At 30.2% G+C, this 25,682-nt stretch overlaps 1 protein-coding gene and 1 long non-coding RNA gene across 2 annotated transcripts in view; one reads left to right on the top strand and one right to left on the bottom strand.

Annotated features, from left to right (window-relative positions):
- Window positions 1-786: 786 nt before the first annotated feature.
- LOC140444007 (uncharacterized) lies at window positions 787-10,322 on the bottom strand. Its single transcript, XR_011951307.1, has 2 exons — window positions 10,150-10,322; window positions 787-1,865 (listed from the first exon to the last, which is right to left on the bottom strand). It is a non-coding gene; the product is annotated as an uncharacterized lncRNA (long non-coding RNA).
- Window positions 10,323-10,523: 201 nt separating this feature from the next.
- Window positions 10,524-25,682, top strand: part of LOC140444006 (cystathionine beta-synthase-like) — a 28,811-nt gene continuing 13,652 nt past the window's right edge. The window contains exons 1-4 of the mRNA XM_072535577.1: window positions 10,524-10,986; window positions 16,339-16,448; window positions 18,599-18,766; window positions 18,924-19,105. Of these exons, the coding sequence (XP_072391678.1) occupies window positions 10,838-10,986; window positions 16,339-16,448; window positions 18,599-18,766; window positions 18,924-19,105 (609 nt within the window). The 5' untranslated portion in view covers window positions 10,524-10,837. The remainder of the gene's footprint in view (window positions 10,987-16,338; window positions 16,449-18,598; window positions 18,767-18,923; window positions 19,106-25,682) is intronic.

Below are 25,682 nucleotides of genomic sequence, written 5' to 3'. Positions count from 1 at the left end.
AAAAAACAAAATTTGTTTAATTTACTAATGTTTGTATTTTGAGAACGATTTCCGAAGTGGAAATTGAAACGTCAATAAACTTATTTTAACGTTTAATTGTGGCTTATTCCGAATAAAATAGTATCTACTTTAAAATGCCACAAGAAAATAGCTTCAGAACAATATTGTTCGTATGATTTTTACAGGTCAAATCTATGACGACTGGACCCAAAGAAAACTTTAATTGCAGAATGTGATCTATTACATTCTCAAAATATAGAATCCGTTTCAACGCATAAGTAATTATCGGTATATATCTCATCTTTAATTGAAAACAAAAATAGACTACAATTAAAAGTAGTACACTACTTAGATGTACTTAGATTACTTGAATGTGATGAATTTGATTTTATTTAATGGAATTTATTTCAAAATCAAACTTTGATCATCACTCAATTTTATCACATTTTTTTACTTTAACATAAAAGTACTTAAAAAAGTTATTATATAAGTACTTAATAATTCCATTTTGTATGCAATTGTAATTAGATCAATATAATTCCTTTTTTTTAATTATAATTATTTTTAAAGTAGATGTAATTAGAGCACTAATACTTTATAATGAACCGAACCTTAAGTAATACGAAGGAAACATCTCAAGAGATAATGTAACAATATATCTACCCTCTGAAAGTTGGGACCCGATTGTTTAAGTCTTCATCTAACTCTATCTCTCAGGTGTGAGAACATCTTATCTTAAATGTAAATCTGAAAAATTAGTTTGGCAGGTGCAAATAAAAGATGCTATTAACTACTCTTTTTTATTTATCATTTTTAAAAAATACAATACAATATTCTCTTTTAGCCACATTTGCTTTCCTTGGCACAAGCCAAGCATCAGGAGGGTTGGAAAAAAATCTTATTTCCTAATACACAAAAAATTACTTTAAGGCTAATTCTATATAACATATAAAATAAATAATAATAATAGTCTACCAGCCCATGGGAGATTTTTAATGGGTAATTGGACCCAGCATGAATCACATATAAAACATGTTAGAGTAATTACTATTTAAATGGGAATAAACCACAATTAAAGGTTAAAGTACGTTTATTGACGTTTCAATTTCCACTTCGCAAATCGTTCTCTTTCCGAACGATTTCCGAATTGGAAATTGAAACGTCAATAAACGTACTTTAACCTTTAATTGTGGCTTATTCCCATTTAAATAGTAATTACATATAAAACAATACTACAATATTATGTAATAAGAACTTTAGAAACTATGCCGTCAATTCTTATCGGTCTGTGAGTCACAGGTAAGATAAAATTACCACTCAAGAGGGTAAGTTTTTTTTGGCCAAAAATTTTTGTACGGCATTTATAACTTAGGTACGTAATACAAAAATAATGACCTGCGACCTGATGCCGTACAGAAATATTGGTACCAGGCGCAGAGAAAATATTTTATTTTCGGAAAAATTGTTCCCCATTTTCGGTAATTTGCGGCATAGTTTCTAAAGTTGTTATTACATATTGTAGCATTGATTTATATGTGATTCATGCTGAGTCAAATAACCCATTATTAAAATGTCCCATGGGCTTGTAGTTTATAAGTAATAAATTAAAGGAATATTCATATAAATGTTAGCAAAAAAATAGCAATGAATTTAATATTAGGAGAAAAGACGCTAATCCTACCTAAAGCATTACAAAATTTTTAAAAATTATACTTATGGCAATAAGGCTTCATATGCTACCTTCACTGTTGGCTGAATGTGTAGATGATTTGTAATTTCAGGCAGATGTTGAGTTTTTCATAGTAGCGGCCTTGTGGTTAGGGAGTTCCCTCCTGGACCAGAAAAATTTTAATTAGGCCGAAAAACTAAAACGAGAAACGTTTTGTTACATTTTAAATATTTCCTTGCCATAGAAGATTAACAAATATATAAATATATAAATATATATATATATATATATATATATATATATATATATATATACATATATATATATATATATACATATATATATATATATATATATATATATATATATATATATATATATATATATATAGCAAATGGTAAATATTACATGAATATAATAATTATTGTTACAGCTTTGTTACATATCCCTAAAGCATATTTCACTTTTAATACTGTCCTAATAGTCACAGCATCATGGTTCTTTGCATCCACTTATTTTTAAATGTATTTTTCTATAAAAAGGGTCGAAAAATAGTTCGTTAAAAATCTCATAAATCTCTCAAATTGTTTTAGACAAGGCGAAAAGCTCGGATTCGTTCGGAAAAATATTCCTGTAGGATTTTTTTGCATAATCACTTTCATGAGATACCCCAAAATAACGTTCAAGAGGTCGCCCAGGCGAAAAGTAGTTCAAATTGTTTTAAACAATTTTTATTTAACAAATTGTAACAATCAATTTTTTCAGTTCGGACAATTTTTTTTTTCAATTTTTTGGACCACTCTGAACAAAATAGGTCTCTTATAATTTTTCTGCAAACTTGATCGTTTTCGCTAACCTAAACAATTTAAAACTGAAAAAAAAACGCTAAATTATGATTTTCAAGGCTCAAAAACACAAATAAAAAATATTTTTTTTGAATTCACCAATATTTTTCCGAACGTACCCAAGCTTCTCGCCTTGCCTATTTTCAATATACACCTGCATTTAAGACTTATTTCTTTTGTATATACTACTCCCCACAGCGCCTTAAATTGACCATAATTTTGAAACTATATTTCTTCTGAACGCTTAATTGGATTTCGATCAGTTTTCTTTCTCGTTGTCGGTATATTTCTAATTAATTACTACATTAATGTTTTTTGAGAAATCTCAACGTTTTACCTATATACGGGGTGTAAAAATAAAGTTGTGTTTTTTCATCGTTTTTTGCAACACCCTGTGGAATATACGAGAAATAAACGCTACATCTACATTAATAAACGCTACATTAATATTTCAAATTACCTTCATATTTTCTATTTGATATTTTCTATTTCTTCATATTTTCGAAAAAAATTATCTCCATTATCAAAAAAGAAAAGTACGTTCAAAGCATTACGTGATTTTGTACTCTCCAAAATTAACACACCACCTCAACTGTACCATAATTTTTATCTATTTTTCTTTTGAATCCTTAATTGGAATTCAATTTTTTTTTTTCGCATTGCAGGTCTAATTCTAAGTAATTACTGTATTAATGTTTTCTGGGAAATGTTAACGTTTTACCCATATACAGGGTGTAAAAATAAAGTTGTGTTTTTTAATCTTATTTTGCAACACCCTGTGGAATTTATTACAAGCAAACGCTCTACATCTTATTACTATTTCGAGACACCTTAATTTTTTCAACATTTTCGTAAAAAATCATCGATATCTGTATGGACTTGGAGTAGAGTCTATATTATGTCTATGGAATAGACCGAGTATAGAGTCGAAACAAGTGAAAATTAAAGAATAAACTGAATATTTAGTAGATAGAAGAGTTGAGCACCAACTATTGTATGAATTTGGATGTTATTATTTATTAAAACACATTTAAAGCTTTAAAATGGCGATTTATGAATGTTGGTTTGTTAATTTATTGCTTAGAAAACTGTAAAAAAACCTAGAAATTCTTAATTTTCAATAAATGTTAATAACTATTGTAAAAAATTAACCCACAACCTTGATATTGCGTGGAGTGTTTATTATTACAGTGTTAAAAACATGTTTAAAATTTCAGAGTGATTCATAAATTGTTAGTTTAAAAGTTATTCAATTTATTTATTTATTCAATTCAAGTCACAAAAAAATGAACTTACAATGTTTCTACGGGTAGCATAATCAATAGAGAGAGATATTCTATCAATGGAATAAAAAAAAATAGAAAAAAACATTTTAACTTCATTGCAAAACATTGCAATTTTTTACTTATAAATGTTTAGAATAGATTTTTCGCATTGGCAGGAATTTTTTTTGCCCTATTCAAAAAGCTGGCATTTTTCACAAATTAAAAAAAATATCCTACGGCAATTAGGGACGAAATTAATCACTTTTTATTAATTCATAGCGTACTTGTTTATAACAGTTAAGCAACCTGATTAGCTGTATTTGAAAGATCGAGGACTGAACTTTTAATGTACAAAGTTTGAAAAAGATTGTCTTTGAACAAAGCGTTCAGCTTGGAATAGTGGAGGAGATACTTTAAAATTCGCCCTATAAATATACCTATTCCCTTTTGTTATTAAATTTAATATTAAATTAACCAAGTAAATTTTCGACAAAAAAATTTGAATGATATAGACAGAATAATATTTCACGACAACCTTACACTATCTATATATCAGAAACTACTTACAAGACATTTATGAAAATTGGTTTATGGAATTAAGAAGTTATGACGAACTTAAAGAAAATATTTTGACAGACATGCCACTTCCGTTTATACCGGAAGTGAGCAGCAACTTTGTTATTTTAAATAGAACACCCTATAATAAATATATCATTACAGTTTTAGATTCTACGTAGAATTCTTACGGTTTTAACGAAGGTTTAAACGACGAGTTTTTCTGTTAATATTATACATATACTAAGAAAATCTATACGTTTACTGCATAAATTTTGTCGTTTTTTTTTAATATTAACAATTTAGTGCGAAAATGCGATTTTTTATAAATTTCGCTTACCATTAAAACGATATATATTTATACGTTAATATATATACGTTATCTTTTAAGAGATAGAAAAACCTTCAAAATGGCGTATTCTAATTTTTTTTATTAATTTTTTGTTCCAAAAAAAGCAAAATAGGGATTTATTGTTAACTGTTTATAACTTTTGTAAAAATTGACTTACACTTTGGGGTTTGGTCGCACAGGGGGCGTGTAGTGCTTAACAAACAGTCAAAATTTCGGCACAATCCATTAATTAGTTTAAAAGTTAATCAAATTGTTTATCCTAGGGGTAATTTTTTTGTAATAACATAAGCAGGTATAAAATAATAGAGATACGTTGATTCTAAGAGTACCTCATAAAATGGTATAACCAAAATAGTCCACTCGTCAGAGAGACGACCCCTAAAAATCATACGAACAAGCTGAATTTTGCAGTGAATAATAATTTTGGAACCCCAAAAAAGATGCAAAAAAGTTTACCTCTTTTACCCCCCGGCCTCCTCCTAAAACTCCCCTCTCAGAAGGGCAAAAACACAGAAAATCGATTTATCAAGAATCCTGTACATCGTAGAAAAAAATTTTTCAAATAAAAAATGTAGCTGAGATAATTTTAAACAAAAATGTTTAAAATTACTCAGCTAGGTTTTGCCATTTTTTACGATTCTCGTAAAATCAATAAAATTGATCACTTTCATTGACCAGTTGTAGTAAATGTTCCATTTTTAGATCAATCTTTAAAACCTATGACATGAAATATGAAGCATTTGAAGCATGAATAAAAAACGCAGAATTTAATGCTTTACATTACAAACGATCACACGTTACGGGAAATGCATTTAAGAAGGCGGTTTTGGGTGTAATTTATTGCAGAAGTTTTCTTCTTTTGAAAAACGTACTAGTGTAATTTAAAAAAAAAAGTTTTAAATGATTTAGATCGTTTGTTGTGTGAAAATTTAAATCCAGCGTTTTTTAAACATATTTTAAATGCCTTACATTTGTTGCCAAAACTCAATACTAAAATTTCATGCTATAGGTTTTCAAGGTCAGGCTTTATTAATCGAAACTTTATAGTAACCAGTCAATGAAAGGGATAGATTGTATTGATCTCGTAAGAATCATAAAAAAGGGCAAAAATTGCTCTACATTTATTTATGTAACACCAGTATAAAATCTGAGTTTATTTGCGGTAAAATACAAAAACTGCGTACGAAAGCTAAACTCTTTACCTTTAAAACGCATCTTGATTTTTGTCGATAGGTCATAGGAATTAAAATATATCGAATTTTTACCGTTGAGCTTATACAAATTTTAAAGAATATTAATTTCGCGGGCGTAACTCTCATGGAAAATCAACGGTCGCTCTAAGCGTTGTTTCTAAGGGAAATTTTTTATTTGTAACATTTTTTGTACGGTGTACAGATTCTTGGTAAATTGATTTTTTTTGAGTTTTTACCCCCTGCGAAAGGGGTTTTAGGGAGAAGGCCGGGGGTAAAATTAGTAAACTTTTTTGCATCTTTTTTGGGTCCCAAAATTAATATGCTTGGCAAAATTCAGCTTGTTCGTATGATTTTTAGAGGTTAAGTGGCATTTTCGTCTTTGGCGACTGGAGTAAAAATCAGTTTGAAAAATTACTGTTATTTTTAATTTATAAATATTAGACTAACTTTTAAACTACTACTCGTAGACGAAATATTTTTTTGTATTTGTAAAACTTACAATTTTTACACGAATTTAAACAAAAAAAGTTATTCTGAGACGATTAGTCAAAAAAGTACGGATTTTTTTTTTAATTCGCAGCTAATTTGTTTATAATAACTAAGAAACATAATTAGCTTCATATTAAGAATAAATACTTTCTACAAATTTTAAAAAAGATTTAAATCAAACAGCATTATCTGTGAGTCTTAAAAATGTGGCGGAAATGAAAATTTCAGAACGTGTGGAGATCGAAAATAAAAATTCAAGAGTTCAAAAAATGGAAAAACCTTCAAAATACTGTGTGCTTTTATATCTCTCTGTGTACATTACAGATATACAGTGTGTTAATACTATTATTAGTAAATAAGCAATGTAATTTGTTTAAACAATAAGAAAATCATTTTTTCCTAAAAATATTCAATTTTTTTTGTATTCTAATTAATTTTATTTTGTATAATATAACTTTAAAAACGACTTCATCTTTAAAATGAGACTAATAACATTTCTTAGTTATCATAAATAAATTAGCTGCAAATTCAAAAAAAAATGGTCGAAGAATTTTTTTTTGTTTAATATAAAGATTGTCAGCTTTACAAATATAAAATAAATGTTAGGTCTACTACTTACAGTAACTACTACTACTACTACTACTTACAGTAACTTTTCAAAACGATTTTTGTTTACAGAAATGATTATTTTTTTTTTAACTTTTTTGGTACATATTAAAAGTAAAAGTCTTCACCTTCTATATACCTATTACCCGTAGAATTACCATATCTTCATTATTTAATTTCTTATGTTATTACAAAAAAAATTACCTCTGAGATAACCAATATTAATATCTTTTAAATTAATTAATATATCCAATTGAAATTTTGAACGTGTGTCAAACACTACAAAACCTCTATTTGAGAACAATCACAAAACTGTAGGTAAATTTTTACAAATAGCCTTGTATCTTGTGTCAATAATCACGATATGTGCCAGTCGCAAACCTTGTACTTAATTTTTTACTTCACGAAATCTGAAAAAAATCGAAATTTTTGCTTTTTGCGGCCATATTTTCGCCTATAACTCCAGAGATATTGCCCCAACAAAAAAACTTGTACAAGGTAAAAGTTTTGTTCTTCAATTTTACATAATATTTAACCAGCTAAAAATGGAAAATTTATTGTTTAAAAAATAGCAATATTTGAAAAAAAAAAGTTCAAAAAATGGTTCCTATAAATTTTTTTCGACCCCTAAAGCATAACCTACAGCCTTTATATTTCGTCTAAAAATAACTGTATATGTTAAGATCGGTTTAATAATTTTTTTCGTAATAACTTTTTCTAGGGTTCGCAAAAAAATTGCAAATTTGCAAAATTTTGCTGTGCTGAAAATAAATACTTTTAAATAGTCAAAAAATGTTTTACTTATAAAAAAGGTTAGATCTTTCAAATGCATTTTAAAAAATTAAAAGCTGTTAACTAGAAGCGCCTAGGAAATTTTTTAAATTTATAAACAATTTTTTTGCGATTTTAGCGAATTTTGGATTCAAACGATTATTATGCAAAACCTATTAAACCCATTCTAATGAAATTTAGCAAACATTTCAGTCATATTATAAAGTTTTTTTTAGGCTGAATGTGAAGTTAAGTAAAAAGTGCGAGTTATATTTAAAAGGTCAAAAAATTTAAAAGAAAAACTCAATTTTTGCACCTTTTTTCCCAATTATTGCTAATTTCTAAACAACAAACGTTAAATTTTCAAGTTTTCGCTAGTCAAATATTACGTAAAATTAAAAAACAAAACTTTTATCTTATATAATTTTTTTTTTGTATGAGCAATATCTCTAAAGTGTAAATTAAATTTTTACAAAAATCATAATTAACGATTTTATCTTATTTTGCGCTTTTTGTAAAGCACCAAACTAATTAAAAAAAAAATAGAATACGCCATTTGAAAGATTTGCTATTCTTCAGTAGATAAAATATTTATATTTAAGTATAAACAGATAAATTTTTATTGGTAAGCAATAATTCGAAACAATCTTTTGTATTCTAATTAATTTTATTTTGTATAATATAACTTTAAAAACGACTTTATCTTTAAAATGAGACTAATAACATTTCTTAGTTATCATAAATAAATTAGCTGCAAATTAAAAAAAATGGTCGAAGAATTTTTTTTTGCTTAATATAAAGATTGTCAACTTTACAAATATAAAAAAATATTAGGTCTACGAGTAATATTTTAAAAGGTATTTTAAGTATTTATAAGTTAAAAAAACAGTAACTTTTCAAAACGATTTTTGTTTACAGAAATGATTAGTTTTTTTTTAACTTTTTTGGTGCATATTGAAAGTAAGTCTTCACCTTCTATATATTACCCGTAGAATTACCATATCTTCATTATTTAATTTCTTATGTTATTACAAAAAAAATTACCTCTGAGATAACCAATATTAATATCTTTTAAATTAATTAATATATCCAATTGAAATTTTGAACGTGTGTCAAACACTACAAAACCTCTATTTGAGAACAATCACAAAACTGTAGGTAAATTTTTACAAATAGTCTTGTATCTTGTGTCAATAATTACGATATGTGCCAGTCGCAAACCTTGTACTTAATTTTTTATTTAACGAAATCTGAAAAAAATCAAAAATTTTTGTCGTTTTGCGGCCATATTTTCGCCTATAACTCCAGAGATATTGCCCCAACAAAAAAACTTATACAAGGTAAAAGTTTTGTTCTTCAATTTTACATAATATTTGACCAGCAAGAAATGGAAAATCTATTGTTTAAAAAATAGTAATATTTGAAAAAAAAATGGTTCCTATAAATTTTTTTCGACCCCTAAAAAATAACCTACAGCCTTAATATTTCATCTAAAAATAACTGTATATGTTAGGATCGATTTAATAGTTTTTTCATAATATTTTTTTCCAGGGTTCGCAAAAAAATTGCAAATTTGGAAAAATTTTGCTGAGCCGAAAATAAATACTTTAAATAGTCAAAAAATGTTTTACTTATGAAAAAAGGTTAAATCTTTAAAATGCATTTTAAAAAATTAAGATCGGTTAACTAGAAGCGCCTAGGGAATTTTTTAAAGTTATAAATTTTTAATTCGGATTTTGGATTCAAACGAATATTATGCAAAACCTATTAAACCTATCCTAACGAAATTTAGCAAACATTTCAGCCATATTATAAAGTTTTTCTAGGCTGAATGTGAAGTTAAGTAAAAAGTGTGAGTTATATTTAAGGGATCAAAAAATTTAAAGGTAAAACTCAATTTTTGCACTTTTTTTCCCATTATTGCTATTTTCTAAACAATAAACGTCGAATTTTCAAGATTTCGATTTCAAATATTACGTAAAATTGAAAAACAAAGCTTTAAACTTATGTTTTTTGTACGAGAAATATCTCATAAAAATGAGCTCTGAGAAAAACAATTTTAATAACCTGTAAACTAATTAACAGATCGAGTTAAAATTTTGAAGACTTATTAAGCACTCATGGATACAGTCACCAAAGTGTAAGTAAATTTTTACAAAAATTATAAACAATTAACGATTTTGTCTTATTTTGCTTTTGGTGAAGCAACAAACTAATTTTAAAAAATTTAGAATACGCCATTTGAAATATTTTCTTTCTCTCAATAGATAAAAAATATTTATACTTAATTACTATATATATATATATATATATATATATATATATATATATATATATATGTATATATATATATATATATATATATATATATATATATATATTAATGTATAAGCTCAATAAATACCTGACTATTGCCCAGTCCTGAACACGGTTAAATTTTGATTATTTCCCTGGAGTAGAGTACCTACAAGGAGGGCCCCAAATGCGATGCACAAACAACCTCAATAAATTCGTGGGTGAATACAAATAGAGAGCTGAAAATATATTTAATTTTGTAGCCTTCTATAATCCACCTAGTGGCCCGATACTGTCGAAACTTTTATTAGTATATATGTATATATCTATACTATACATATTGTATTCAAACATAAAACTCGCTCAACTTGACCTTGAATGAAACTGAACGTGAACCTCGCGTCGAGTTTTAGATAAATCTACTACTAAGCAAAGCAGTAAGCATCGAGAGCTTCTCGTTCTCGGTGTCACTCGGTGATACTGAGCTAAACTTAAAGTAAGTTTCATAACAAACAAACCAAACCCCCACCAGATAACAAATAACAATTTTTTCTGTACTGTACCCCCACTGTGCATTTGATTTGAACTTTGAAGTCACTCTTTAGCAACTTCATCATTGCAATTGGCCAGTAGTTCGTATATTTGATCAGGTGATAATGATAGGAGTTTTTCACAAGGAATAAAAGCCCATCAGTTTCATACTCCTACATTATTAGTGAATCTTTGGTATTCGTAATAACAATTGTACACGTGTTGTGAATTTCGACAGTTGATTGTGAATTTATAGTTCATTCATCATGTCTCAGATAATAAAAGAACAAGATGCAGGATTTCGTTTTAAATCCCCTCTAGAAGAAAAAGCTGTAATTCCCGATAAAATCCCGAAGTGTCCATGGACGAAGGATCTTCATAAAACAGAAAAATCTCCACACAGCAAATGGGATTGGTAAGATTTTAATATTTTAATATGGTCCTATATGTAGTTATTTTTTTTTGGCAACCTACTTTTAAATAATTTTATTTTATTTAATCAAATTGTATTTTTTTTTGTAATTTTACAAAACGAATTGTGTGTTGGAATAATAAAAACAATCATTAATAAAAAAATTTCGATAATTAATCTATTTGTAATCTTGCAATTGTGATTAAAGAATATATGAATTAAAATGATCTACTTTGTGTAATAAGCTTTTCTAGCTAAATTTCTAAAATTATTTTTAACACAAGACATCCTTCTGGCCGGGCCCATTATCTAATTTATTTCAATATAATATCGTTAGCTTAAGCACGAACTATCCTAGGGGTTGGAATCTGGTGTATGATATAAGTAAGTAAAATTATATATGCAGAGTGCGGTCCACATTATAGAATATAATCATTTTTTATCTTACTTCGAAGAAGTTTTATTTTCAATATAGCTTATTTTCAAAAAAGTGTTTCTTTTTCTGTATACAGCATATTTACTGACTTCACAAGATATTTAATTTTAAACATTAATAAGTGGAATTTGTTTAAGGCCTTGTTTTTTAAATTTTATCCTCGTTTTCCAAACACTCATTTTGAGTCGGTTCATCTAAACTTATTTCACATAGATTGCTTCAATGAGGTATGAAGCTATTTACACCTACAGGTCAATATCTTGCCGCTAGTTTTACAAGAGCAGGTAATTTGTTTTAATAAACACTCTGGTACAGGAAGGTCCGTTGTCTGTTGATCGAATCGGTACTAACTGCCCTTTGCTGAATTTCCAACCCCAATCAATTGCGTTTAATTCATCTAATAGTCTGTTTAGGAAGAAATAAAACCTAGTTTATTTGAGATTTTTCATTTTCAAAGCAATACATAAACCAATACCATTATAGAAATAATTGAATAGGACAATTTGTTTTTTCATAAAGTCTATTAATAATTCATTTACGAATTTTATTAAAGAAGTAGGTATATATTAATCATAAATATTTATATTTTACAATAAAACTTACCTCAAATATTATTAAAAAAATGTAGACTGTTTGTTTAAAAATTTATTTATTTAAATAATGTGTATTCGTAATTTACGCAAAAAGTACATACAAATTAAAAAAAGAAACGTCGAAAGTTATAACCAAAAACCAGAGATACAGTTAACAGGTCCTTTTCCCTTCATAATCAGGCAATACTTTTCCCTTCAGACAATAGTTAAAAAGTTATTCTAAATATTTGAATGATTTTGCAATATTTAAAATCGTTTTTCTTAATTTTTTCCCTAAGGTTTTTCGTTTTTCTTTCGTAAGCTAGCCGTAGAAGAATGATTGTATCTTTCATAAGCTAGCCGTAGAACTATTCTAACTTCACTATTTTCTAAATTTAATTTGGGATAAATAGTTCTTGGAAGTTTATTTTTTAAAAAGTTATTGAAATTTATAAAAATCCGAAATTTCCGTCTATTTTGCAAGTTTCTAACCAACAAATAAGCATAGAAACATTAAAAAAACGTAATTTTAATCTGTTAATAACTAATTAAGTCTAAAAAATCTACTGCAAGAAACATATAACAACTGGGGGGGGGGGGGGAGATGTCTGTGTCACAAACAGGTTGCTTATTTCTCTGAACTAGTAGGTATGTATTTTATCTTTAAAACTTCTGTAGGGTGTGGCCAATGCATACATCTTCTTCTTCTTCTTCGTCTAGCCATTCACGTCCACATCTGAACATAAGCCTCTTCAAGTCTTCCTTTCCATTGTTTTTTATTGTACGCTACTTGTAGCCAATTTTTCCCGGCAGTCCTTTTCAGATCATCTGTCCATCTCATAGGAGGTCTGCCTCTGGGTCTTTTGTGTTGGTATGGTCTCTAGGTTAAAATTGATCTGTGCCATTTGTTTAGATCGCTACTAGCTACATGTCCAGCGTATTCCCATTTCAATTTTAATGATTTTTGCACCACATCGGTGACTTTGGTTTTCTGTCTTATCCATGTGTTTGTTTTCTTGTCCTTAAGTGATATACCTAGCATTGCTCTTTCCATCGCGTGTTGAGTGACTCTAAGTATATTCATATTCTTTTTTGTGATTGTCCATGTTTGTGCCGTGTGAACTTTCTTCTTCTTTTTATTTCTTCAGTTTGAATTTCCCTATTTAGTATTATTTTTTGTCCTAAGTATATACATTCTTCAACTTTTTCTATAACTTTATCGTTTATTATTGTCACGGTGTCTTCGGAGTGCATGACTTTTGTTTTGTTTAAATTCATTTTCAGTCCTATTTTAGAAGATTCGGTATGTAGTTCTAAAAGCATGGTTTGCATTTCTTGTAGGTCAGTAGCTATCTGATAACTACTGGCCAATGCATACATACTTGTCACAATTTACTCTTTTATTCCTACAATTTTATGAATAGCCGTTATGGTGCGTTACAGTCATTATGGACCATTTATTGGTAACCTAGAGGATAAAAATTTTAATAATACGTACTGAATTGTGGCTACAAAACACGAACGCATAAGAGAATATGTGAATTATTTGATAATAAATATCCAGAACATAGTATTTCACAGTGTAAAATTAGCAGAATAGCAAAGAAATTTCATGCAACTGGCACGTGAATCATGTTTCTAATCCAGGTATCCCTGAAATTGAAGAAGATAAACGAATAATCTGTTAAAATGAACCTTGAGGAATATTTACATAAATTTCCTACACAACTTGCTACTGAACACAACACACAAAAAATTACCTTTCTTACAAAATTCAGTTGGTACAGGAGTTGTCATCATTATGATTATGATCTGGACTCTAGACTGAAGGCTATAAATCGGCGAACGAATAGATAGATACCATGCAGATGCGTAGTATCCCAAAAGAGTAAATATGTGGGCTGGTAGTGAAAATACCTCCTGTAGGTAGGGGATACTTAGATTTTTTCATTCCTCAATTACCAATGCTTTATCACGATACTACAATTGAGCTAAACCAGATAGAAACGTTTGGTTCCAAAAAGATGGTTGTACACCGCATTTTACTTGGTTGACCTAATAGATTGGTAGACTTGGAACTCTTCCACGATCTTCCAATTTAACGCCACCAGTAAAGCTAAAGTACAGCATAAAAGATCAGTAGGAAGACCCCAGAACTCGTGACTGAAAGACCTAAGGAGATAGTTTGACCACTTATCCGCAGAAATCTTTTTTGCAGCAGTTTCTAAAGCTATAATTGCCATTTGGATCGACAACCTTCGAAAGAGGACAGCGCAATAAGAAGAAGAAGAGAAGCTAAAGTACTTCTTTAGTTTAACTTTTTAATACCACGAAATATGTAGTATTAGTATATATAATATTATAATATTATAATAAAATACAAATAAATAGCATTTGATAGTAAATTTAAATATTATATAAACTAAATAATATATTTAAAAATAATAATTGTATTTATATAAAATTATTTTAAAACGAGAAGTACGACTTTTAAATTTTGACAATCGTTGCGAATCGAATCTTTTATTGACAGATATTCTTTTAATTTTTTACTTCTCATTTAATGTCTGTGTTTTGTTACTTACTTTTCATGCAGTTTTTAATTTAACCCTGCTTAGAATAAATATATGATGACTAGAAACGAATTGATCGAGAGAAGTGAATCGATGTGAAGAACCACTATTTTATGACGCTACCCGTGACGACGCCATCTTGTGGCGCTAGTTCTGTTACGCTCGTCTCAGCATTTTACTGTAGAGAAAAAAGTAATACAACGCCAGTATAGATGTTTCGCTTTAATAATAAAACCAATCATTAATATATTCCATAATTGAGATCCGCACTATATAAAGTATATACAATAGAACTAATGTTGTAACTTTACTACCTAAGCCGTTGGACCTTTAAAGATGATAGTACCGTCTTTACTGACCCGCGAGTAGTTGATACCCGCAGGATACTTGTGTGGATTGCAAGTCAATTTTAAAATAAAAAATATACTTCCTATATGAAAAACTATAGAGGGAAGCAAAATTACTTTCCTTGGACCTCTCGTGACTTAGTTGGTAAACCTAGACATTTCAATTTATTACAGTTATATTTCATTCAGGTTACAATCCTAGATAACTCATTATTGGTATTTTCTGGTAATCAGAGACATATGAGTAGAAATATGACAAGAAAATATATTTTTTAATCATATATTGATATTTGAACAATTGTTTATCCCATAAATAAATTCGTCCTAACACTCTTACATAGTAAAGCAAGTAGTTATGTAATTTTAACGTTTTTCAGTAGGTCACAGTTTTAGAATATTTTTTCCAAAGGTCATGTCCGATACACCTTTGGTTACAAAGCTTATAATTCAGTTTAAAAGCCATTTTGTCAGACTGTTTTTTTTTTAACAAAAAATATTGATTTCACATAATATTTGACATGAAATTCGTAAATCATATAGAACAAATATTGATTTATGTATTGTGGACGGCCTCACTCTGTTCATTTCTAGAGACAGGTCAGCCATTGGAAATGTAGGTCATTGGCCATAATATACCAAAGAATATAGACGCATATGTGTCTATATTCTTTGATTATACGTTGGGTAGAGGGATTGGGGCATTGTTAGAAATTACATTTTCTAAACTCCCTTTCATACTGGATTACTAGAGCTCACTTTTATTATCCAGCAGAATGTACCGGATTGGTTTTTGTCTTCTACTCGTGTCGATCAGATTCATATTTCGTCGTTTAACGTTATGATTTTTCCGAATCCTAAAGCCCAATGGAACAAACATAAAATTAGTTATTGTGGCTTTCTCAACACTAGAAATAGACCAAGAGTAAAAGAGAAGGAAGATTTATCGGAGGAATTGTAAATTAATATGGTTACAGAAGGTAATAGCATCTAGTATAGTGGTAATAGTCTTAGCTCTACTCTCGTCATTATGGTCCAAATCATGAAATGTATTAATAAAGTCAATGCAGGAGACAGCTCTTTTAAAATACTGTGATTTGCGGATGGCATGGCGCATTGCGCGTTATACAATAAACGAACACGACGTACAACGTTGACGACATAAAATAATATTGTATTGTATGAACTTTTTCAAGGAGCTGCTTCAAGAAAATTGATTCGTGAATAAATAATTCGTTGTTTTTTAGCACTTTTAACTGTATTAAACTTCTTCAGCATATAAAAATTAATAAATTGATTGTTACTTAAATTTATTTTATATTTTATAACTTCACTATCAGAACCATTTGATTGTTACTGAAATTTATTTTATATTTTATAACTTCACTATCAGAACTACCTATTTAAAAAAACTTGTATATTCATTTTAGGAAACCCTATCAAGCGAAAGTACTTCCCAATATAGCCAAAGCTGTAGGAAACACACCTATGGTAAAATTAAATGGTATTCCAAAAGCGGAGAATTTAGAGTGTGAAATATGTAAGTATATTAATAATATTTGATAAGTTAATTTTTATTGCTTTATCAGTTTGACTGATATTTTATCGGTTAATAGAAAAGTAAACAATGGTTTTACAGCATAGAGTTGTCATTCAGGGCAAAATATATTTCTATCAAAAAGTCAACAGTGTTTAGTTAATAGAAAAGTAAACAATAGTTTTACAACAAAGAGTTTTCATTCAAGGCAACATATATTTCTATCAAAAAGTCAACAGTGTGTAGATAATTATTTTAAACAAATATTTTTGAGTTGATTAGCATTAATATGTAAGAATTAGCTTTCGAGTGTGTACATTGGAAATGTAAACTTCTCGTCAAAAGTTAAGGATATTGTTGGGTATGGAAATAAATGCTAGATACATAATACAGTAAAACCTCCCGAAACCTTTTTAACCGAAACATCGTTTAACCGAAACGGCTGACAGTTTCAATAATTTCGTCAATAAAAAGTAAATGTTTGTCGAAAAACGTAAACAATTCCATTAATTTCACTCACCAATTGATGTCTATGTGTGTTGGGAAATCACAAAAACCAAGAGCTCTAAAAGATATTTCCGAAAAGGCATTTTAAGGTATAGAAGCCAAAAAAGTTCATGGATGTCGACCACTTTATTTTTAGAATGGTTTGAAAATGAATTCGTCTCAAGTGTAAAATTATTTTTAAAATTAAAAAACCTTCTCATCAAAGCATTGTTGCTTGTTGACAATGCGCCCTCACCCTCAAAATCTACAAAATGGTGACAATTGTCAGATTTTTGCCACCGAATGTCACAAGCTTAAATCAGCCGTTAGACCACGGAGTCATAGAGACATTCAAGAGACATTATAGAGAAGCATTCTTAAGACATCTGTTATTGCAGGAGACGAATTAATCCAAAAGTGTTCCCGAAATTCTCAAATCTTTAACAATAAAACATTTTTATTGGTGAGCTAAGTCGTGGGCCAAGATCAAATCTTCAACTTTGGAAAAATGCTGGAACAAACTTTTTGATAAGATTTTGATTGACGATCCTGAAGAAAAAAATGGTAAGAAAACGACAGAAGAAATTAAACTTTTCATTAAAAATTTGCCGGGACATGACGAAATTAACTAAGAAGAGATACGTGACTGGTTAGCAGCTGATGACTCAGAACGCGAATTCATCGACCAGGACATCATTGATATGGTTTTTTATCAAGACAACCTGAGCATATCAGATTACGAAGATGACGACCCAAGAGGCAACAGGCAGCACAAGACCGTCGACGAGATTTTCAATGCTTTAGAGGAAAGAATTTTATACAGTAGGCCTAATTAGTTAGGGACACGACTAGATTCTTAATTTTTGTTGTTATTACATAAAGTTTTGTCATTTTCAGATTGCTTTACGTTTCGTCGAACAATCGAATGAGGCAAACTCATGACGTTCTGCAAATTAACGATGGAGGGAGAGAGAAACATCGTTGTCAAACGAAAACGCAAAAAAAATAGCAGATTTCTTTAAAAAAGCATGTTAAACGTATTCATTTTCCTTAATTTTATTACTTTATTTTGGATTTACTTATTAGAAAACATTACGAAATCAACTCATAGTATTTTTTAATACCAATACGTTGATCAAGAATATTATAAAAAACAATGTTATTTTTTACCGAAATTGTTCCTCGACCTTTAAACGACCTCCCCCCAATTATTTCGGTTAGCGGAGGTTTTACTGTAGATTTTATGGCAAAATATTAAGATGGTATTTATACAGAACTTAAAGTAAAAATAAGTTACAAATGTCGTTACCCTCTTGTTCCAGTTAAAATAATTGTATGGTTCTCTTGATTAGATAGTACCTATCGTCACTAAATTCGTCATTTCCAAAAGAAATTATAATTGACTCTTGTTTCATCTATCATCATATCCAGTTTTCCAGAGATCCAGAGTTTGCAGAATTTTTCTTCCTCTACTATGATATGCTTTATAGCTTTTGCCAATTGTCCGACGATGAGATTTTTGGTATTGAGTCATTTGGTAGTTCCCGAATAGCTTCAAGTTCAAATTTGGTAGTCGCAATACCTTACTATTCCTCCAACATACTTCTCAAATCCGCTGCTTATACATGTTATATTTACTTATTAAAAATATTTATATTATTTTATAGATGGAAAATGCGAATTCCTAAACCCAGTTGGATCAATAAAAGACCGCATGTTGATTCGTTGCATTGAAGACGCCGAAAGAAGTGGCATCCTAAAACCTGGTGCAACAATTATTGAATGTACTTCTGGCAACACAGGCGTCGCGTTAGCTTGGGCATCATCGATTAAAGGTAATTTTTTCAGTACCGAAAAATATGTTTTTAAGATTTATGTTTTTCAAATAACTTTTGGAAATTTGATAAATGCAAAACGAACACAAAATACAAACACTTTTACATTAATAACTACACTTGTATTATACTTTTAACAATATGTTTTTCACTTAAGGTTACAAATGCGTCATCATATTACCGGACAAGTTTTCAACGGAGAAGGAATTTCTCATTAAAGCGTTTGGTGGAGAAGTCGTAAGAACACCAATGGGAGTACCATATACAAGTGAAAATGGAATGTATGGAAAAGCTCATGCTCTTCATAAACAAATACCAAATTCCATTATACTAGATCAAGTAAGTAGAACATTTTTGTAGGTTTTAAGTTTTAGATGTATGTTACGGGTAATCCCCGAAATTGGATAAAACTAGTTTTACCCGGATACTTTGCGTATTATTCAAATTGGCTGGATAAAAGGCAAAGAGATTGATAACTTCTTGATTTATCCGAGTCATTCTAGAATTAACCAATGTTAAATGGAGAAAATACTATATTTTAAACTTAGGTATAAATAACACTACTTATTATGTTTAAATTGTTTTTGCTTTCTTGGCTTTGTTAGCAATGTACTACAGAATTATTGTTTAAAATGTATAAATAAGCATTAATAACTTAATATAATAAAACAGAGATAAAAATTATGTTTATTTTTAGTCCAAATTAGAATAGGTTATTTATTTGAAAAGGATAATACAGTATTAACTGGATAAATCCAGAATGCAACGAAATATTCACAAATAATAGCTTTATTTCTTCTTCAAAAGTTTCGCTCTTATCGGAGATTGGAAATCATTCTGGCAATTATAATTTTGTTGGTTACTTGCCTGAACAGTTTAGTTAAACTGCATTCAAACCATTCACGGATATTGCGTAGCCACGAAATTTTACGCCTGCCTACACTTCTGCTTTAATTTTGCTCTGCATGTATTTTTCACCTCTCATGATGTGCCCCAATTATTCCAACTACGCATTGTTTTACTACACTTCGAGAACTTTTAGAATACGCCGGTAACACCATATTTCAAATGCTTCCAGAAATTTTAATGTTATATTGTTTTCAGTGGCGGCGCAAGAACATAATTTTATGTGGGCAAGATATATTTTGCGAGGCCCTCTGCTCGGGCATAAAGACAGATTTTTTAAAATAAAAAAACATGTGTCATTTCATTACTAAACTTTTATTCATGCAAAATCTAGTCAAACTTACAACTAACCTAAAAATATTTAAGATATTCAGATCTATCAACCTTAAAAAACAATTTAATTGAAATATTACAGGAACAGAAATTTTCTACTTTTTACACTGCTAAATTGTTTAATTACGTGCTCGTAATCTAGCTTGGATGCTATATTAGCCTCGATAGACAAAATTGTGACCGCAGAAAGTCTTTCCTGTGATATCGTACTCCGTAAATAATTCTTAATCAGTTTTAATTTTGAGAATCCTTTCAGTGGAGGCTGTACTAATTGGTATTGTTAATAATATTCTAATGACGATGTAAATGTTTGGGTTATTATCTGTAATATATTGAAGCAACTCTTTCACGTCTGTTATAAAATTAGGTAAATTAGGGACCATTATTTGTAATTCTTCATATAATTCGTAAAGTCACTGCTCTCACCAACTCATAGGACTGTGTGTAAATCTTGACAATTTTTTAATGTTTGTTCTTGTGGAATATTTGTTAATTTACTTATATCACACAGATAACCGAAATTTTCATGATCCTCGCCCACATAATCAAAGTCCCTTTTCTTTTTCGCTACTCTTTTTTTTTAATTCGTTCGGCAGATCATAACAGCTTCTTTCAATAAATTGTTGAGCATCAGACAAGCATTTTTCAAATCCAGTTTGCCGATATTCTTTGATCCAGTCACAAAATGTATGCAAATGCTTAAGGGCAATGCTCAAATGGACTTGTACAGATCGCCATAATTTGCATATCACGTTAACAAGCGATAACAATTCATACGATACATGTAAAGATATTACAAATTCTAAACTAAGCATTTCGTTTAATGCTGAATCACAATTACTGAGATTGGTCCGTTTGATTTTTCAAACTTTCTATGCATCCTACATCATCATCAAATTGAAATAGTATGGACTTAACTGCCTCGATTCTGCTTTTTCATCTCGTGTCCGATAAAGGCTTCATGGTAAGTTTTAATTTATCTTTGACCAATTCCCAGCGTTTGCTGGAACCTGAAAACAGCAAAGTTTTTGGTTAAAACCAAAAAATGTTTTTGCTGTCACCGAAGAATTAGCGACGTCTACCAACAGCAGATATGACAACCGCAAGGTGTGGAAAATGCCCTAAGATTTATATTTAATATTCGAGTTTTGACCATGCAGGCCAGCGGTGACGTGCATTGCAGTGGGAATTTCTCGCGAGCGATAGCGACGCAATCACTTTTTTTCGGCGCGTTCATGGCTTAGGTTTAAGCAATACTAAATATCCATGGCGTGAGACCACTCGGACCGCGAGGTCGTAGGCTGTGGCCCATGTCGCCCACGTCCTACGCCGCCTCTGATTGTTTCAGTGTCCAGGCTTCAGCGTCATACAAAAGGGTGAATAAAATATAATATCGAAGCATTCGCATTCATATCAGGAGCCTTATATTAATATGGCGGTTACAGAAAGGTTTTCTCATTCTGTTTTTCATTTTCTCCTTTTTCCTCTTTATAAGCAATTATGCTTGTTCATTGGCGGATTAATACCTCTATGGAAGGTTGTCACTCCATCTTTTATGCTGTCGTCCGATACTTCTTCTGCCGATTGGTGATTTATCTCTCTATTTTGACGACAGGGGTCTCCCCCATTCTGCTTATGTAGTTATTCCATTCTTTATTCTATTTTGTCTCCATTCGTTTATACGCTGTACGTTACATTTTCTTCTAATGTCTTCACTTCTCTTTCGATCTCTCAGTGTATTTCCTGTAATTTTTCTCAGTACTCTTATCTCTGCCGTTTCTAGTAGCCTTTGTGTTGTGGCTGTGTCGGGTCTTGTTTCTGAGGTATATGTATGTTATTATTGGTCTTACACTAGCTTTATAAATTCTTGACTTCATCTCAGTTTTAATGTGTATGTTTTGCCAAATAATGTTATTAAGGCATCCTGCCAGTCTTTTGCTTTTTGTACATGATCTCCCACTTCTTTATCCAGGTCTCCATAGCTGGACAGTGTAATTCTAAGGTATTCTATTTCCATTACTTGTTCAATACTGATGCCATCAATTTCTATTTTACATCTGATTGATTATTTGCTGATTACTATTGTTTTAGTTTTCTGAGATTGTCATATTAAATTCTTTTGCTCTTATATTAAATTTGTGGACCAGTCTTTGCAGACTATGTTCATCTTCGGCTATCAATATTGCGTCGTCTGCGTAACAGAGTATTTTGATTTCTTTGTTTCCCAATCTGTACCTCCTTTCTTTGTTAACGCTTTTGATGATTTCGTCCAATTAAAGATTAATTGTAGTGGTCAATTCTCATTCGGATCCACTCATGAGATGCAGCATTTGCCAGTTGCTCTAATTTGTGTAGTCAAATAGTCCTAAACATTGTCTCTAGGACTCATATTCGGAGAAGGTGCAGGCCAATTCATTCTTTAAAATTCGTGGTTTTCTAAAACCTTGTTACCTAGTCGAGATATGTAAGAACGAGCATTATCATCTATTAGAAAAAGCTATTATCTGATTTAGTTTCCATCTCTCTCTGAACGCCGTCTTAGTTTATCTCTCAAAACTTTCTGCACTCATAACTACGATAGAACTAAATCCCACTGCTATACTTGGATTTATTTTTTGTTCCAAAAATCCTTATTCCTTATTCCATATTCCAACGTCCATCCATATCGTCCATCTTAATGGAAAACCAAAAGGTTGATTTATCAGTAAATGCACAATTTTGTTAAATTTTCTTGAGATTATTGTAGGTGTTCCCGTGCCCAGTTTCGTCTTTCATCTTTAGCTATATCGCTAGCCTCAGATGTTTGGCAGATCTCTCGCCTTTCAAATTAAAATTATAATTTATGGAGGCTCCCTCTAATCATATAATTGAAATGTTTAACATTTACTCTGGACACTGAATGTCGGTTATCTATACGCTGTTAACAAAATTTGGTCATCATCTGAAGCCGTTGTGAATCTTCTCAGAGTTTTTCCCGTTGCCCTCTTTATAAAGTTTTCTCTTTTCTTATATTTGTTCTTGGACTTTTTTTAACCAGCACCAGGCTTTATAATTTAGGTCAAAAGGACTCCTGCTTAAAACATTTAATTAAAAAGTGATTGTTGTAGTATATGTAGCTTAAAATCATTCTTCACGTTACATTTTCACGTAAGAATTTTCAGTGGAATTATTGGTTTTATAGTCCAGTATTGTATACTTTTTTATTTCGTCTTTAGTAGATGATTGGTTCTGTTATTTTCCATTTTATATATTATTACACAGATTTAAGAGAAACAACATTTAAGAGAAACATCTGTATCAGTTTTACTATTATTTAAAGACTTTCACTTAATCGCTGACGTATTTATTATTATTTTAAATTGTTACATATTATTATTAAGAAAATATATTAATTAAAAAGCGTGATGGAGTAACATAGTTATTTTATATTTATTTGTTTATAAATTATCTGATAAGAGTAAGATTTTTTTCGCACTACTGACACATTATTATTTAACACCGATTTATTTTTAGATTGTTTGATTGATTAATAAAAAAAATTTTATCAGCCTAAAAATATATTATGCATATTTAATTTATACGTGAATAAATATTATTATCGGTGAAACAAGTGTGAATGGTTGTAAATTATTTAGTATTGCCTTAATTTCAAGTACCATTATCTTAATACAAAGTGTAGAACAATGATTTTTCTGCTATTTGACAGAATAATTATATATAAATAAAGTTGTATATCTTGCCTAAACACCTGCTTCTTTACTTAATACAAGATAGTAGCAGTAGTGTTAAGGAGGATCGGGTATAAAAGAGATTCTAAAGCCCGCCACTCACGTTCCAACACCGCAGTACGATTTTGTCGAATGCTACAAACTTGAACGTAATTTGATCGTGTATTTGCACCATTTAACCAAATCGGCGCGATTTGACGGCAGACAAACAAGTCAGAAATTTCGAAAATGACTTATAATGACTTATAATGAAGAGATTTCTTTGACATTTATGATTGAGTGTCTTGGAAAATAAAATCGACATAATATCATCATAAAACTACTATAAAAAAAGGTGTGAATATTTTGGTTACTAAATTTCAAGAAGTGAAAGCAGATACTAGAAGAGTTGGTAGAAAAGAAAATAAATAATTTTGGTTACAAAATCGTAATGTTACAAAAGGGACTTAAAATTATTTGGATATAATCGCAATTCTTCTAATAAATATGCGTGACAGTATGGGTGTCTTTTCAGCAACCAATGCTTGCACCACCACCTATGTTTCTTGCATTTTTTTCGTTTATGCAAAGAGCAAGAGCCGTTAAAAGTATATCGTTATCTGACATATTTCTGATTTGAAAGTAAAACTCATACTGCAAAATCGGTACGTGTGTATTCCCATCCAATTTTCAACATTATTGTTCTACCTTCATGATACTTCATCATGAAGGCTTTTTATTCCTCGCGGAATGTTTACCATATTTTTCTTACAGCGCTTCCGATTCTTTTATTACGGTGAATTACTTTGCATTCTTCTTTTTCTTTTCTAAGATTATCGTGTAACTTGGTCTTAGTTAAAATTTGTCTTCATTCTTTTTAATTTCTACGTAGTTATCTCCACTTACAACATTTTGCTGACTCTAATAACCTGGTCCTTCCATCTATCTTTTGATGTTCTCAGCCTTTCTTTTTCTAAAATACATCTGATAACTTTTATAATTGGGAAATCGGATCCTCTTCTTTCTAGTTTTCTTACCTATCTCAGTATGTGTGCTTTGATGAATCTTCTTACTTTCAATTCTTACTGAACGATTCTGTTCAGTGTCTACTCGTTTATATCTTGTAGTTTACATTTTCATAATTGTTTTTATTATTCTAATCTTTTAACTCAGTGTTAATATGTTGGTTTCGTCATACAGTATTATTAATACATCCTGCCAGTCTATTTCCTTTTTATTGTTGATCTGTTATTTCTTTGTCCAGGTCTGCATAGTGGAACATTTTAATCCCAAGGCTCTTCCTTTGTTGACGATTTTGATGACTTCATCCATGACTAAATTAAAAAGCATGGTTTAATGAGTTCCCCTTTCGTATTCCGTAGCCTATGTCTATAGGTTCCGTAACTTGTTCATCTATTCTGACTGCCATCTTATTGTCTTGGTAGATGTTTTCAATAGTTTTTAAAATATCCAAAGGAAAAGGCTTTCCAGGCTTCTTATCCTTTTGCATTAGTCATACCATCAACCTGTATGCGTCCACTGTTGGACATAGGTCTCCCTCAGCTCTTTCCATCTGTCTCTGTCTTGTGCGGCTTGCATCCAGTTATTGCTAACATGCTTCAGGTCGTCAGTCCATCTAGTTGGTGGGCGACCTCTGCTCCGTATTGCTTCTAGTCTTGGTCTCGACTTTACGTTTTGTCCATCGGTTATCTGATAATCTGGCGACGTGTCCTACCCAATTCCATTTTAACGATGCGATTTTTTCGATAGCGTCTGTTGTTTTTGTTCTACGACGTATTTCTTCGTTTGGGATTAAGTCTCTCAGAGAGACAACTTCTGGCGCTCCATAGCCCTCTGAGTCACGCGGATCTTATTCCCTCCTTTTTTGTGAGTTTTAATGATTCCGCTTCATAAGTGAGTACAGACAAAGACTAAACCCCGATAAAATAGTTAGAATCTGGGAAACTTAT

This window comes from Diabrotica undecimpunctata, chromosome 6 (genome assembly GCF_040954645.1).
Source record: "Diabrotica undecimpunctata isolate CICGRU chromosome 6, icDiaUnde3, whole genome shotgun sequence".
Taxonomy (NCBI): Eukaryota; Metazoa; Arthropoda; class Insecta; order Coleoptera; family Chrysomelidae; genus Diabrotica; species Diabrotica undecimpunctata.
This window is presented reverse-complemented; position numbering and strand designations above follow the sequence as displayed.